The following is a 16989-nucleotide window of genomic DNA, read 5'->3' as shown; positions in this document are numbered from 1 at the left end:
CTGAGTGAGGTTTTGTAAGGTAGCCTGCAGTCTCTCTGGACAGAGACCTTAAAATCACTGTAATTTACACAAACTCTCACTTTTGCTAAGCAGCAGCCAGAAAAGTAGTCCCCCTCAACAACCCCATACAAAGTTGTTTCAATGTTTATTAAAGGCAGATGTGGCACAGCGAGCTGCTGCCAGATAATGATGGGCATTTTCTCATGAGCAGTTAGGCTGCTCTTCCCTACTCTGCAGCTCTGAGACAGCCTCCAGCAACATGCTACTTCATCATCCAGAAAATCTGCACTGCACATTATTCCTACTGGACAGCACAGGGAGTGTTTGTCTTGAGGATCCAGGAGCAGCAGTGCTCCTGTTGTGAAGGGGAAAGCAGACTGAAGTAAATGACAGCAAATTCAGAACAGGAGAATTAATCAAGAAACAAAAAAACTCCCATGACTTCTTTTTTTCCTTTCCTTTCTTCTACCTTCCAAGTAGGGAAGGAAGATGCAATTTTCCAACATAGTCAGCAGATGCATTACACACATATCAATCAAGAATGTCTGCATGAACAGCAGATTGACTTCTTTCAGATGCTCTTGACTTTCTGTGTACATCACACACATACGCAGTGGGCCCAATATGCCCAGGAGATACTGAGCTTTATCTTCAATTCATCTGCACATATACAGTGAGCCAATGCATTCTAGATGCACAAACTTGCTGTGCATGTGGGATAAATGCAATCTGTGTGTGTACAATAAACCCAGGTGGTGATAACTTATTGCTCAGGCACAAACTGACTGTACCTAGTAGAGTAAGTCTGACATGCATTGATACATCGGACTCACTGGAAATGCTGTATAAAGTTGATCTACACAGACTTCATCCAACAGACTGCTGCAGAAAGCATTGGGGCAGTTGACTACAAGTCCTGGGGCAAACCTGGTGTTTTACCCTTCCCCATGCCTCTCACAGTCCCCGGGGTTTCCCTGTGTGACCCCAGACACAGAAGCAGGGTGGAAAGGGGTGCAATACCTTCTCAGGATACAGAGCTATTAACATGGAGGAAAAGCCAACCTGTGTACAAAGTCATCCTTCCTGCCTTTGGGCTGCAGCTTGAAGCTGGCCACTCAAAGCTTTGGCGAACACAGTCCCAGTGGTTCTTGCACCTGTGTTCAGTGCCAGGAAGTTACAGTGAAAGAGAAACTACAGCTCCCCTGTTCTTAAAGACTAAAAATGAAAATTGACCAGAATGAGTGAATATTAATGTCCAGTATAAAGTTCATGAAAGATGTAGTGGTTTGTTTCTTTTTGTTTTTAATAGGAACTCTGTTTGCTTTTAACTGCCATTGCATGCTGATAAAGTCATTGAATAATTCCCTACGCTGTCTTCTCTTCCCCCATTCTTCCAATCATTCCAGCTCAGATCCAAGGAGTACCATGAAACTTTTGGACTTCTTTTGTGACCTTGTGTTGTGCTGTATCTCCCTTTCTATCATTCCAGTACCACACTCTACAGATTTTAATTGAACAAAGCAACTCAGGATCATTAGCAAATGGTGCAAACTACCACCCTCCAAATTGCTATGCAGGCAAGAAGTAAGTGTGGGCTGGCACTGTGTGTGTGAGCACTGTACAGCCCTGTGCGCTTCAGAAAATGGGTCAGAGGTGCACCACCTCCACCTGTCTTCTATTCCAAGTGTGCCTTGTGTGCATCAGGGAAAACTGGTACCTTCAAGTGCCTTGGGGTCCGTGTCAGCAACTGTGGAATACGGGTGGTTTGTCTCTCGGAGGCACACAGGGCTGTGTGCACTCACCTCTGCTGCCTGCAGTGTGGCGGGTGGGCAGGGTGCGTGCCCCAGGGACCTGCTGCCCCTGAGGTGTTGCGAGGAGCTTCGTGCCCAGGAGGCTGTGACCACCGAGGGTCATGGGATCCCTGCCATGGGATCTCCTCAGAGGTGGCCTGTGTGCTTTGGGCCGGGCTCTCCTGGTGGGTATAAATCTGCTTGGGGACCGTGCACCCCTGGGTTAGCCCCTTACCAGTGGGCCGGGGCGTTGCGACTGGCGTGCGGTCCCGGTAGCCACCTTCCTCCCAGAGCGGCGCGCTGCTCTGGTGGAGCTGGTCCTGGGAGGAGAGCCCGAGGCCCTCCGGTGGCGGCGGCGGCTCGGCGGGTCCCGTCCTGCCCCCACTGCGGCGGGTGTGGCCGGGCCAACCGCGGGGCCGCTCCGGAGCCGCCGCCACCTGAGCCCCAGGCGCGGCGGGCGCGGGGACCGGCGGGCGCGGACGGGGCGGTCCCAGCCCTCCGCGGGAGGCACCGAAGTTCCTCCGGCTTGTGCCAAGAGAGGCACGTCCCGGGGCGGGCACCGCGGCGGCGGGAGGAGGAGGAGGAGCGGAGCAGTGCCGTGCGGGGGGCGGGCGCGGTGGGCGACTGGCGATGACATTCGCGAGGAGCCCGCAAGCGGCGGCGCGGGAGAAGAAGAAGAAGGAGGAGGAGGAGGAGGATGATGGTTGCTGAGGCCGGTAGGAGCAGCCCCGTAATGTCACCATGTAAGTTTCAGCTCTTCCCTGCGCTCCGGGAGTGCCGGTCACCCCCTCGGCGAGCGGGCTCCTTCGTGGAGTGGGAAACTTCAGCTGGATATGCAGGGCTTCCCCTTTCAACCTCCTTCTCCCGCAGTAGTAGCTGATGAGTAATGTCAGGTTTGAGCTGTGCAGACAGGTAGGGCTGAAGGAATGGGGAAACGAAGAGTTTCACGTCGGAAGCTCTTGAGGGCACGGCAGGCACGGCTCTGCTCCGTCCGGGCTCCGGGTCCGCCAGCGACTGCCCCACGGGGTCCCGGATGGCCGCTGCCTTTCTCAGACCGCTGTAGTCCCATTTTTAGCACCGCTCTTATGAGCTTCCCCGTGCTTGAAGGCAAGTAGGGAAACCCTTGTCCCCGCTCGCCGCCCCCTGTGACCGCTGGTGCCCCGGCGCTCGCCCAGCCCCTGCGTCCCGGCTGGGGACCGTGGGTGCTCACGTCGAGGAGCCCCGTCCAGCACAGGCGGCGTTCCCAGCCCCCCAGGTGCGGTGCCAGCAGGAGCAAGGAGAAAGAGAGCGGGAGGGACGGGCGACCTCCATGAAATCTCCCCAGCACCGCCGCTCTCCTTCGAGAGCACTGCGAAGAGGAGGAGGCAGCGCGGAGCTCAGCCGCCGTCGGGGTGCGAGGGGCGGGTCGGTGGCTCGTCTGTCTGTGGGCCCGTCCGCCCGCCGCCTGGTCCCGGGCAGGCCACTCCTGTGGTCTCTAGGCGCTTTCCGCGGTATGTTTCGCCCTTACTGGCAGGTTCTTGTCGAAGGCAAGGCACTAAAGTTTGGGATTAGGCGTTTTGGCCGATGCGTTCACAGCCAGGTGAGAGAAAGCGACCTGTGGCTCGATCCGAGGGAATCACTGCAAGGGGAAGAGGGCAGGGTTTTCTGGCAGCGCACGGTGCAGCAGAGGCAGAAATGAGGAGTTCCTAAAGACCTACTGCTGCAGTGCTACGGAGTTGCAGGCATCCAGCGGATTAGTTGTCTGCAACTGGGAAAAAGTTCATTTTGAAAAGAAAGCCAAGAGGCTAAGATGGATCTGATACAGCTGGCACTGTTTAAATTAAAAAGGCAGTGGTTTATTTTTTTCATCAGTTTCCGTAAGCATGAGGGTGTTTTAACGGTTGAATGTAAGGATACTTAGGAACAAGTAATGCTTAACAAAATGAAAGTTTTAAGTGGAATTGTGTAATTAATCTTTCAAGACATTCGTGTGCTACAATTTTAAGCAAGGTTTTCAAAGTTAAAACCGACTCCTCTGTTAACCTGCAGGAACTAAACTGTGAGTTGTAATCATCTTGTTGTAGTTCCCTTTAGAGTGATTTAAGCTTAAAATACTTTTGTTTATAACTAATGTGAGGAAAAAAAAATAAATTGATGTTATCTTTCTTTTAATTTTAAAGTGTTAGCAACGTTTTTCCTTAATAGTTTTAGACATGTTGAAGACCAAAGAAAGCCATGTCAGCCTGCCTGAGGCAGAATTCACATCCTGCTCCAGGGAACTTTGCTGAAGCTTTGAACAAGGAAGATGGTGTTTTCAAATATGTGTTGGATGTTTTGAGACCATACAGTATACAAATGAAATGCTCCAGGATTATTCACATTTTGCGTATATGTTCTTGCAGAACTGTATGCTCCGTAAGAGGTGATGGTGTTAACTGGCTGCTGGCATGTAGAGTAAAAGGCTTAGTAGTTAGACATAGCAGGACTCTTAACTAATTTTAATTTTGAGCTATGTCAAGTTACCATCCATTTATGGTTTAGATAAATTACATGTCTGTTTTGCTCTTCTGGAATGAATTGTGAATAAGCTCATTGTCCCCCTATGTTATAGGAAATTAAAGTAGCAGTGAAGTGGACTGTGTTGAATTGGTAACTAGAGTGCATAGAATAATGCAACTCCATAGAAAAATTAGTAGCTCTTCTATGAGACTCCACAGAAGGTCCCATTCTAATTTTTCCACTTAAAAAAAAAAAAGTGTTAAGTGACACTGCTGTTGTGAGACTATATCCAAGTGAAATGGATGTACTCCTATTGTAGGTGTCATAATAGTTCCCAGATATGTTGGATAAAATGTTGTTTTGGTTCTTTGTTTGACAGTCTACAATGATGTGTTCAGAGCCACTAGCATCTTACCAGCTGGGAACAGAACAGGGCTTTCTCATTTAAATTGAAATAAAATAGAGAAGAAAACCCAGTAGGAATAGCATTCAGCAAGTTTAATGTATCCAGAGTTAAAGACTGAAATAAACCTTGTATGTTCTGAGATCTTTGATAGGGACTGGTTTGTTTACTCTTGATGTGGTTTAGTACATTGCTGTGCTGATACTTATTCTCTGTGCTACTGATGAATATTAAAACACAGAACACATCCTTTTAATACTATTTAAAATAGGAACACAGGACCAAAAGGGTCTCTTGAGCCGTCAAGTCAGTACTGTTATAGCAGGGGACCATATCATCCCTTGATAAGTTATAAATTAGCTCAGGACTGTTTGCCAGTTTTTCTGTTGAATTATTCATATGCTGTTTGGATTCTGTTCTAGATGTCAGTTAACAATAATGATCAAGAAAATGAACCTTAAAATAAATATAATGGGTATTAACAGGTGAATAATATCTGCAACCAAGTTGTGTTTTTTTTTAATACCTGGGAAGTATTTACCAGTTGCTCTGGCTTATTTTCACAAATGGCTGCTGATTGGATTGCCATTAGAAAAATACCAGGGATGGATTTTGTTATGGAAGAAGCCTTTTTGTTGGCAATGTGTTAGCTGACTTCCATTGCTGACAATGTCTTGTGTGAACAGGAGTGTTGCATACATCACAGTGTAAGGCTCTGAGCAGTTAGGTTTCTGAATCTTGGCTTTTTGCCAATGCAAGATCTCAAGTACATGGAAATAACTGATTTTGTCTCTCGTTTTTAGCATTCAGCTAGCGGTTATGATTTGTGACACAGATCTTCAAAAGTTCTCTCCAAAAGAAACAGGTCTAAGTCATGGTGCCTGGAATGTTTTGGTAGTGTGCTGCTTCTGTGGGCATTCTTGTTGGAGTTTGATAAACATCTCTGTCTTGTGAGCTCAGTTGATGTGGTGTACAGAAAATTGTTCTATACGTGGAGAATGTGGGTGGAGAAGGCAGGCTTGCTATTTTTTATGTATTTATTTATTTGGTAAAGAATTATGTGTTTTTTACAGTAATTGTATAATGATCTAGCCTTTGCCTAGGTTTAAAAATCTTTCAAGTTATTCCTTTCTGCCTTGTGATACACACTTATTTATGCTCTGTGCTGTTGCTGATTATCCATGTTCTTGAAATATTTCTGTTCTTGTACTGTTTTTTTTCTTGTGCTTCCTTTTGTGAAGAAGAGGAAACAGAATGTCAGCTAACACCATGACGTACTGGCTTGTAAGCGTTGCCACAATTCAAGTAAACATTAGTAAATAGAAATTGGCAAAATTAAATAGCACACTCAGAGTAATGCAGAATCTCCGATTCTTTAAGAAAGGCGCTAAAGGCAATGTGACTGGGCAAACTCACTCCAGACCTAGGCAACAGGTACTTGTCATGTTATTTTTTTCTTGAGTATCTCAGAAGTTATCTTGGATTCTCCAGCTATTCAATGAGAAAAATTTCAGCTGAGTTCACAGACATCAAAATTTCTGACTGCTGTAGCACACAGAAAATGCATCTATATGATGAAACCCAACACAGATTTCATCAGAATTAATAAATAACTGTTTGTGACTGTTTCCTAGTCTGGTGACTTTAACTGTGCCTGCTCAAAAGTAAACAACAAACAGAAAACAGTAATGCAACCACTTCTACAGATTTACTTTGGTAGATCATGCACCAGTCTGGCATGTATCTCATCAGTAGCTGCAAACTCTTTCTTCTGTAGAAACAGCAATATTCCTCTGTATCTATCTCAGCTGTCATGCTTCTATCCTCAGCATTTCCATTTCGTCACTCTTTGAGTCTACATGCATGCTGTATGTGTTTTCATACAGACCCCTGTTTAAAGTCTATTTTCTAAATAACTTCTATGGTATTGTGGATTTATGAGTTATATATGTTGATTAGCAACTGTTCCCAAAACTCAGCATTCTGCTGTTTGAGATTTTAATAGGGATTTTTTTGGTCATTAAGTTGAAGGACAATAGTTCTGTTGTTTGATAATCTGGTTATTTTATGTGTCTGGCTTCATCAAAGAGATTCTTGTATTTCAGACCCAAGTGTTTTCTGTGCTTGTCTTCAACACTTGTTAAGTTTGACTTTACAGTATCTCAGAAAAATAAATCAGCTTCAGATTCCTAACTTGATACAACTACCCATAAAGAACTGGACTTCTTTTGTAGTCAGATACTTGTGCCATGTAACACTGCTCTGAAGGGAAATCTGATCGCAGCAGTCTGTTGAAGTGCCATTTACCTGGGCCCAATTGGCCTCTAGCCACAGGAGTGGTTTCATGAACTACTACTTTCAGAAGTGAAACATTAGTTGTTCCTTTACAATGGTTTATCTTGCTGCATTGAGTTTGGCTTGTCTACATTGCAGAACTCCACTTTGGGGAGTAAGAGAGGCTGATATTGGGAAAGGATTTACATTTGCCCCCCGGTTTCACTGACGGGTTTGCAGCAATGAATGTCTGTGGAGCAGAGAAAGACTACTTTACCAACTTCAAAAAGATGATTTTTCTTGCCACTGAGTATGAACTCTGTACTTCCCTTCACTTGTCTCTTTCATATTTCTGTCCCAATAAATCATACTGGTGGCCATTCCAAATACTGTTTTTTTCCCTATTTAAATGCACTAGCTTGGAACACATTTGTGTTCACCGGTGTTTCTTCGTGACTGTTCATTTGTCATTCTTCCTTATATACTGTTGCTGGGAATAGACTTATTAAATATTTTGGGAATTCATTCTGTTAGAAATTTTCTCCCAGCATAAGTAGATAGTATCCTACTGAACAAAAGCCAGTTATCATCAAATAAGAGGGGACTGAGTTGGTCAAAATAATGCATGTTGTGTTTTATTACTTGTTGCTTACTTTTGCTTGTTGTTAACATGTTAAGTAAAAGGAGACAGTAATGTAATGGATCACGATTCATTTTGGATACACGGTTAAAAGTCTGACCAAATTTATGAAGTCTTTCTTGCTTCCTCTTCTACCCAGTATGGAGGAAATATTTTGGTTTTGCCATTAAATGTCCTGTATGCTTCAATGCAAAGGAACCTTTAAGTTCAAGCTAGAACTGATAATATTTTTTATATAATTGCATTTGTTTTATTAAATAATAAAGATGTCCCTGACTTCACTTGCAGCACACATAAGCCCATAGATTTTTTTCAAGGGAAGTTTCAGAATTTTCATTTAAGATGTCAGAAGAAAATGTAGCTATCAGAATATTAGCACTGAAAAATATGGAAAGGTGAGTAAAGGGCAGAGGCAGATTTTCACCTGCCTTCTTGATATAGTTAATAACAAATGCATCTGTATTATATATCTGTTTAAACCACATAAATGTGTATGCAAGTTATATAAGTAGATAGAGTAAAACTTTGCAATCTCCCCGAAAGAAACCTACACCTTAACTCTTTCAGGCTCTCATCAGATGGGCTACTTGTTTCTTTTACTGAAATAACTCGCACACCAACCTGCTTAGAAGCCTAGTGCTGACCAGTCTTCCACTTTGCTGTCTGCTAAGAACCAGACAGCATCATTTCTGACCCTTTTTAGCAGGCGTAGAGACTTTTGTCTCTGATTCAGCAACACTAGGGCCATCCATAATTTTCAAGTGCTACTTTATTTCTGCTAGTTACTCTAATTTGACTAACAACAGTCTTTTCTCATTTTCTTGGCTTGTTGTAAAGCTTCTAAAGTCTTGCTCACTTTTTTTTTCCACAGGATGTCTCATGTAAGTGAAATGTGGTGCTATCATTGGAAATGGAAGCTGCAGCACTGTCTCTGCTTGTTTACTATGTATATCTTATATATGCAGCAAGCAGGTAAGTCATCAAATTATCTTTTTGTTTTAATAAATGGCCTAGGACCAGAGTTTGATGACTAAGGATTATGCTTACCTATGACTGAATTATGTACAACATAACATTTTGATCAAAGTGATGCATTATAATTATTAATCATGATTTGATAAGTTGGGTCATATTTTCTGATACTGCTGAATTTTCTTCTTTTTTTAAATTTACTGTTGTTAATTGGCTTTGGTTTTGTTTTCTTTGACTTTGAATTCCTTCATTTTGCCCGTCCATTTGCATTTACCTTGTTAATACCTACTTTTCTTTTGAATTTCTTTCAGTTGTTGGAATATTGCAAGTTCTTTCATTTTCCACAGTACTGTTTGTGCTTATAGATGATGCATTCAGTACCCCTTCACTCTAATTCTGAGCTGTAAAATAACTGTAGTGTGCTTATTATTTTTAAATGCTTTTATGATTCAAATAATAGAAACATTCCTCAGCAAACTGTAGTACATAAGGTAATCCTGCGCTGTAAAGAACAGTCATTTTAAACTTAGCATCATCTTGGTCTGTAGTGATACTTGAGTACAGAGTAATGTAACACATTCCAACTGTTTTCTTTAAACATATGAATGAGAGATTTCATTTACTAAATGTCTTTTCCTAACCACTAAGAGTGCAAAATATTTTAAGAGCTCCAGCTGCTTTACTGGAAAAAAAAAATAAAAAAGATCTGGAGTTTATTCTGGAGCATATGAAAATTTTGGAGCAGCTTTTAGTGCTCAGCTAATTCCATATCAGATGGGTAGTTTTGCTGTTACAGACTTGCCATTGGAAAAAAGGATGGTTTATATATAGAGTTTCTAGCTTCTTTGATGTTGTTTTTGCTTTAAATAAAAAGTGCAGTGTTGTGTTTTTTTTAACTTGAACTTGTTATTTAGAGAAAAAACAATGCAGTAGCTGTACAGTAGCAGTTTCCAGCTTCATGTCACTTTAATAGGTGTTTTCCATTTCCATTAAATTGTGTAGCCAGAAATGTACTTAGGGCCTAACTCCCACCCGTTGCTCTGTTGGCTGATGGCCTTTGTGTTCCTGGGCAATAAGTGATCCTTGGTGATGCAGCTGCCATCCTCAACACAAAGTAAAAAATCAGCAAAATCTGCTCTAATTTCAGCTGCTGGGGGCTGTTATTGGGTGACTAGAGCATTAAACTAGAACATTAAGACCCAAAGACTATTAGTCTTTGCTGATTCCTTTTGATAAAAGTTTAGTTATCAAAAGTGCAGGTGACACAGCAAGAGTAAGTTTCATGAGCCAGAAGGTCCTAGTCAGTATGCTGTGAGTACAGAGAAAGCCAACTACAAATGAATTCAGCTAACCACAGCATACCGTTGCTGCCTGTGCTGGTACTAAACAAGTAGATGGGTCAAAAGCCCTTTGCCAAACTCCAATATGCATTTCTAAAAAATCATATATGCCCCTGGGTTAACTACTTCAACAGTAAAGAGGTTGATGCTGTTGGGTTGGTAAAGCAGGCAAAGTGATGTTGTTAATTTGGTCTGCTCTATTACAGTTATTGTCCGTGCCCTTTCTTAAGGTGCTGGCTTGGTATGTAGGAGACTCAGAAACAGGTCTCTGGTGGAAATCAGGGCAGAGACCTGAACGTGAGTCTTCTGCATCTCAAGTATGTGCCCCTGGGGGCTTTTTCTTTGTTGCTTTGGCTGGGAAAGATTTGAAATCTTCAAAACTTTCAATAAATGGAAAAGACATTTCCCTATCTGTGTGAATGATGAGTAGATAAATAAGGTAAACTGCAAACACCCAGGTTCAGTAGACAAATGTTTGCTGTTCGACAGTGAGAGAGATCATAGATAGTCTCCTGTTAATACTTGGCTGAAATGAAAATGAGACATTAACCTTTACAGCAACCTGTCATTTGGTAGTACTTGCCTGTAGACCCTCAGGGCTCATGTTTCTTTTTATGTTGGTTATGCTGCAAAATGGAGTCTTTTCTTTATATGTATAGGTTATGCTGCAAAATGGAGTCTTTTCATCTGTTGGGACTTTTGTTGCTTCAGTGGGTTTTCTTTTTGTTGTTTTTTTTTTAATTATTTTTAAAATAGAACAAGGCAGACAAGGTGGGAAGCACTGCTGCTCCTGCATTATTTTGTGTTCTTAAAAGATATTGGTCACTTTGGTTGTGGATTCATGCAGTATCCATAATCTCTCTGGCATCTTAAGTTTTACTGAAATTACTGTAGAAATATCATAAAACCTGATATTCATCCAGCCTCACTAGAAAGCTATAAATTTAGGAATCTGTAAACTTAGAAAGCTATTGGGGGCTATTAATCTTTGCCTAGAGGAGGTTAGATACAAGTGAGGGATTTAGATTATCAGGTACAAGTGTTACGGATTATTTAAGGGGCAACTCATACGGATAAAAATATCAGTCATGCTGTGACATTGAAAAAATGCAAAAATAATAATTTTATAGTTTAACCTGAGAAGAATTACAGGACTTGGCCTCCTTTCAGAAACAAAGCTTAGGAGAAGGATTACACAGAAAAAAAACTTAGAACAGAAGCAGGATGGTCTGTGAAAAGGATGTTTAGCCACAAAATTATGAGTAAGGCACTGACAAACAGGTGCAGCAGTGGAGCATAATCCCAAAATACAGGTGTGGTACCTCAGAAGAATCAACAGATGGACTCTGACACTAAGAAGGGCAGGAAAAAAATATAAAAGTAAATAAATTATGAATCTCAGCAGTCGTAACTGTTTTCGCATACTGGCTTCAGATCATGTGTTGTATCATGAGGTGAAGTTACAGAGCAGCCCTGTAAGCAACTTGACATGTTTCCATTCCTGTCTAGGATAGACATCCCTGAAGGTTTTGAGTTAGTCATTTGGCTGTGCCTCAGTTTCCCTGCCAATAATGATGAGTGCGTGTCTTGCTTCCCTTGTAAACAGCTTGCCTACCTTCCAGTGAAAGGACTGTATAGAGGCTGCTGAGATGTTAGAATGGTGGCATTTTAAACAGAATTAGTTAAATCCACTTTTATCTGAGATTCAGGCATTCCTAACTTTCAATTTGTATGTACATGTTGTTGGTTCCAGAGAGTCAAAAAGAGAATGAAAAGAGTGAACAGAGTTCTGGAAAACATAACTAATGAGGACAGACAGAAGGAGGTAGGATGATTTAGGTCTGTGCTCTCTATGGTAACCCAGGAGCAGAACTGGAGTATATTCAGTGACCTTAAATGCAGATTCCAGTTTACAAAGTTACTTTCCAATCTAGTTTTAAGAGGTCTTGTCAGTACTGGTCTTCCAGTGTTTTGAACATTGCACATTTAGAGGAGACTGCAATATCCTCGTAAGAGTTTTACCTTGTTCTGTCCTCAGTAGGTACATGATTGTGTAAGAGTCAGTAGCTGCTTTAAATTTTGGCTACCATGCAACTATATTTAGTTTTATTCAGGATGTGGAAAATACTAATTTTAATAAAGCCATGGGTGCACCTACAATTTTTCTTACACTACTTCTGCATTGCTTCCCATGCAGTTGTTATCATGGAATTACGGCAACTAGCTTATGTCAGAGTGAGCATTTGTCCTTTTGTTCATCAATCAGTAAAGTGCATTGGTGTCTGTAGTCATGTTTCCATATCCTCAAAAGGCTTTAATCAATCCCCAAGAGCTCACTTAAGAGTAAGTGTCAATTCTATAACAGTCACTGAAACGTTAATTTCATTTAATTTAGTGGTGATTCAAAATTTGTGCTGTTTTTAATTTGTCAAGAAAAAATGAGGTGAGAAAAAAGAAAAAGAATAAATCTGAAAACAGGTCCTTTACCCACATGGCTGATACTGGTCCACAATACAGGATCTTCTCTGTCTGTCATCCTCTTTAATTGGGCCTGTGTAGATAAAGGAGGGATTAAAGTCCTCCTTTGTTTATGGGAGAGTTTCAGAGTGACTCTGCAGGCTCAGGAGCCTAATAAGAAATGGGAAGGGAGTATGGTGGGAAGTATTGCTCATGCCACCAGCACTAGCCGCAAGAGTTAGTCACGTTGCCCTCTGTGAAAATGGATCCGGTTTTATCTGAAACGGCCCATGTCAGGAAATGTGTATTTTCACCACAGATCTGAAACTGCCTACCCCAGACAAGGGCCAAAGATCCTATCACTGAGCAAATGATGAAATGGCTGTCAGCACATTCCCTTATCTTCCTTTCTCTTAACATGTGCATATTAGGAACCAAAGTGCCAAGACATTCATCCAGTCAGTCAGCACAATCCTCACATATGGTGGGAAGTCAGGGGATGATTTTGTAACCTTATTACTGATGCTTTATGAAACTTCACCTATGGTATTGCCGTGGTGGGAACAGGCACGCATATATTGCTGAGCAGGATAAAACTGACTGACAGTGCTGTCCCTGACTGGGGCATGGAAATTCATGTTTCAGGAAGTTACGAAAAAGCTCAAAAAACCTTAAACGTACTCAGTCTGGCAGTCTCTCCTTACACAGGCGTAATTGAGAGATTAGTCAGAAGGAGTCTGGATATTTAATCAATAGTGGAAAGGTACTTTTATTCTTTCCCCTTTCTCTGTCAGTCTAATTTTATATTTTAATGTAGCTTAAGAAAAGCAAATCATCAATACTTTATGTTCTGTTGAACATCTAAATTTCTGTGGGGTTGGGGCATGTGTTTAGAATTTCTGTTCATATAAATCTTGCGAAGGAAAAGTTACTAGTTGGCTTTCTTGTATTTCCCTTAGTTGACAGTTTGTTAATGTAAAAGTAAATCACTGTTGGAATGAATTTCACAGGAAGGTGCCTCTCATTACCTCTGTTTACTTTTTAGCTGTAATTTTTTGATGCTGCTGATAATTCTTTTCCCTAAAGTGTTTTGACCTTATTGCATTAACCATAACAATATTGCCTTAAAAGCACAGTGATTTTTTTCCCTCCTCTGATATGTACTTGTAGCCAAACCCAAATGGAGGTCAGTCAAACATCACAGAAATTCAGACTGACTAGGACCTCATTTTACAGGTTCTCTGCACTCCTTTATTAGAAGATAGGCTAAATAATATACTTCTCTCCAAATAATACACCTTTAAAGAAAGAATTTACCTTTCACTGAAGGCTCTATCTTAATGACCTTTAGGCTTTAGAATCTGTTTATAACTTATTCTTACCTATTTTTTTTCTGTTCACTGTTAAAAATTAAAAACGTTGTCAAATGACAATTTTTGAGTTTGTCAGTATTGTCTATGACAACAGACAGTAAAAGTATCTAGCTAAGTGACAGATCCAGCAATAGAATGACTTGTGGCCAGCTGGACTGTGCTTTACAAAAGGCTGCCTCTGATAGAGGTTATTATGTAAAAGAAATTATTCTTTATGGTATTTGTCAGTTGGATCAATAAAGTGAATGGACATTTTGAAACAAAATGAGTTTTGTCTCATTAAAAGACAAGTCTTTCTTTGAAAATGTAACTTTTTCTGTTTTGTGGATTAATAATGCAAGAAATGTTGCATCATAAAGTGCAGGTCTTAACAGAAGTTTTCCAGATAGGAGTTCTTTACATATAAGTTTAGCAATCATGTGACATGCACTTTAGTAAGTACTACAATTAATATAGAGTAATAAAATTATTTATTTCATATACAAGTGAACCTTTTAGAGGTGAGTTACTACCAATGTCAAGTCAGAATTTCTCAATCAAAAGGGCTGGTCTTGCAGGTTTTAGATGCATATTATTATGTCCATGATTGGTTTGCTAAAATACTGGATTTGTGTACTTAATGGGATTGCTTAAGTGATTTGCACAAGGTGCAACATGTAAGGTTCACTAGATCAAGGCTTCTGTTATCACTGATAAATGAAATGTTAGAACTTACATTACAACCACAGCACAGAGATACCTCAGATAATGTATGGGCAAGTATATCTATGTATGGACAAGACATTTTTCAAGAATCTAGAAAAAAAAAAAAAAGGTGAATGAATTTAGGTGCAATTTGGAAAGAAACTAAGAAATAGGAAGACCCACATGGAAAATTACATTCCTTGTTAAGATTGTGTATACCAATACCTCTGATTAAATAATTCACCCATACAGATTCAGAATTTCTTCTTCCCATCACGGAAAAGAAAAATTGCCTTCCCATGATAGGAAAGTAAAGTACTGCAACTGTAGACCATAAAGATTTTCTACAGAGTTAACTAAAATATTAGTGTAACAGTGTTAAGCTACATCACAGAAGTACATCCCTTACTGTGGTACATTGACCCAGAACTACTTTTCCTGCCGTAATACACGCAGGGAAAGGGAGGGGAGGGCTTCAAGAAGCACCTTGTGTTTTGTCTGGGTTCATTGCTTGATGGTCTGCTCAGTTCCTGTAAATGACAATCTAAGCTCTAACTTTTACTGCAGTATCGGAAAGTTAAGTGCATAATTCATAGTTAGAGTTTTGTTTATGTAGTCTGGCCTCCAGGTATCATTCATGCTAATTCATTTATTGACCTTATCTTGAAGGATGAAACCACTTTTCTCTCTGAGCCCAGCTCCAGTCATAATTTTTTGGTAGCACTATGAATTTGAACTCCTTTTTTCTCATCTTTCATGTTGTAGTTTTTACCCTATTGTCCGGGACAACAGCAGTTGGAGCAGTATGTTGACTGTTTTCAATTTGTTAGTTGGAAATATTTTTGCTAATTGTCCTCAAGATTTCAGCCCCCAAGCACACTCGCCAATTCCCATTCTGGGAATTTCCCCTTCAGTAATTTCTGAAGGTATTTTCAGTTATTTACTGGTTTATCCAAATTCCAGTGCAGCAAATAGTCACTTTTGACAAGAGATGCCACCACAGTGGGAACTCAGATTGCTTAATACAGCAAAACTGCAGCTATATCAAGTACTTATATCCTATAGAAGTGTAAACATGTCCTATTTTCAAACAGCTTATTTTTTGAAAGTTTTTATGGACTGAAACATTGTGTGTTGGAAAGTATTTTTCTCAATTTAAAGAGTGACAGAAAGTTTGTTCCCATTCTTGAAACCAATTTTCCTCTGGATATACCTGAAGTAGTCCAATTGTCTTCCAATACACTGTAAAACAGCTGCTTTTTTTCACAGCTAAATAACTGTGAGAGTTAGCTGTTGAAGAACACATGGGATATCCATGAAAAGATCGTCACACAGCTAGCCTAATTTTTGAAAGGATACAATGCAGTCAGAGTTTTCCCAGTTCCGGGTTTTTTCCCCTCATGATTATGCTTCTTAATGGGTGTCAGACAGAAAACTGCAACTCGCTATCTTGAACAGAGTTTGTTTTGTTCAGATGCGTGCTCTGGTTTCTCATAGCTCTTTTAATTATGAGCTGTGCGGTGACAAATCCATACTATGAAGCTGAAGGCATTTTTTTGTTCAGCACTTGCTTTTTAGGTGGAGAAAAAGGCCTCATGGTTGCAGTTATGACAGAGGCATTTGTACAAGTGACTCCATCCCCTGATTTTTGTTCTTTTGGTGTGAGGAGTGAAGAAAAATGTTTCTCATTGTCTTGAATTTACAAGGTTTAAATTTTAAATCTTTTACTATTTTTTATTGTAATTATGTGTCTAAGTATTTTCCAGTTCCAGAGTATGTTAGTCATGTATCATAGTGCACTTTTCAGAAACTAGAAGCATACAGAGAATCCTGAAATCATCCTCTCTGCCGAGTCATTAAGAATACACAGCAGAACATCAACTATATGTCTTTTGTGCTGAAATGTAAAATAACTGAGAGATATTGTGATGGATGTGGGTGTCCACCTATCCAATGTTTTGAACAAAAAAACCCTGCCCAAATGGTGTCCAATTGCTCTTGGATTTTAACTTTGGTTTAAAGATTTTTAAATTTCAAGAAGTCGTATCTATAATGTCCACACAAAAATAAAAGGGTGAAATGGTGGTGTTGAACAGAGGCATCATTCATACAATGAGTTAGAAGTTGTGCGTTTTATAAAAAAATTAATGTTTGACTGATGAAACTGTTGAAAGGAAGCGTAGCAGTAAAAGCAATGAGCCACTTCCCCTGCATGGGTAAGCCTGGTACGTCCAATGTGCTGTGTGCAACAGCTGTTCTGGTTACTGTGTATTATGTGACTAGTTTATAAAATGTAGGCTTTTTTTCTTGGAACTGTCAAATTTTGGCTGTATATTGTTTCCCTGATGTCCAGTATTTTGATCTTCTTTCTAATTGGGTGTGCTTCTGCTAAAAACTTACTGTTGGAACTGGCAAAAGATGTTGTATACCAGCAATGCCGTCAGTCAGGCCTTCCCTCTGTCTGTCTCTGCATATGGAAAATTATTCTTCTGTTAAGTGATTATTTTACAAGTGAATTGCATTTAACCTTCTGTGTTCTCAGAATGGTCTCAGTGAAAGTCAAAATGATAGAAGTAGC

The 16989-nt window shown here is 40.6% G+C and overlaps 1 protein-coding gene across 6 annotated transcripts in view; it reads left to right on the top strand.

The window, feature by feature from the left end:
* The first annotated feature begins 2373 nt into the window (after positions 1-2373).
* ADGRG6 (adhesion G protein-coupled receptor G6) overlaps positions 2374-16989 on the top strand; it is a 106664-nt gene continuing 92048 nt past the window's right edge. For 5 of the 6 annotated variants that reach the window (XM_061471675.1, XM_061471673.1, XM_061471672.1 and 2 more), the window contains exons 1-2: positions 2374-2533; positions 8457-8557. In XM_061471675.1, coding sequence (XP_061327659.1) covers positions 2532-2533; positions 8457-8557 — 103 coding nt within the window. In that variant the 5' untranslated portion in view covers positions 2374-2531. Of the gene's footprint in view, positions 2534-2582; positions 2604-8456; positions 8558-16989 lie in introns of those variants that run through there. The other variant, XM_061471670.1, reaches the window with a different exon arrangement.

The sequence above is a fragment of the Pezoporus flaviventris genome, unplaced genomic scaffold (genome assembly GCF_033815535.1).
Source record: "Pezoporus flaviventris isolate CSIRO_AGI_PZ_B2104156 unplaced genomic scaffold, CSIRO_AGI_Pfla_v1 ptg000066l, whole genome shotgun sequence".
Taxonomy (NCBI): Eukaryota; Metazoa; Chordata; class Aves; order Psittaciformes; family Psittacidae; genus Pezoporus; species Pezoporus flaviventris.
The sequence above is the reverse complement of the archived record's forward strand: the minus strand, read 5'-3'. Positions and strand labels throughout refer to the sequence as shown.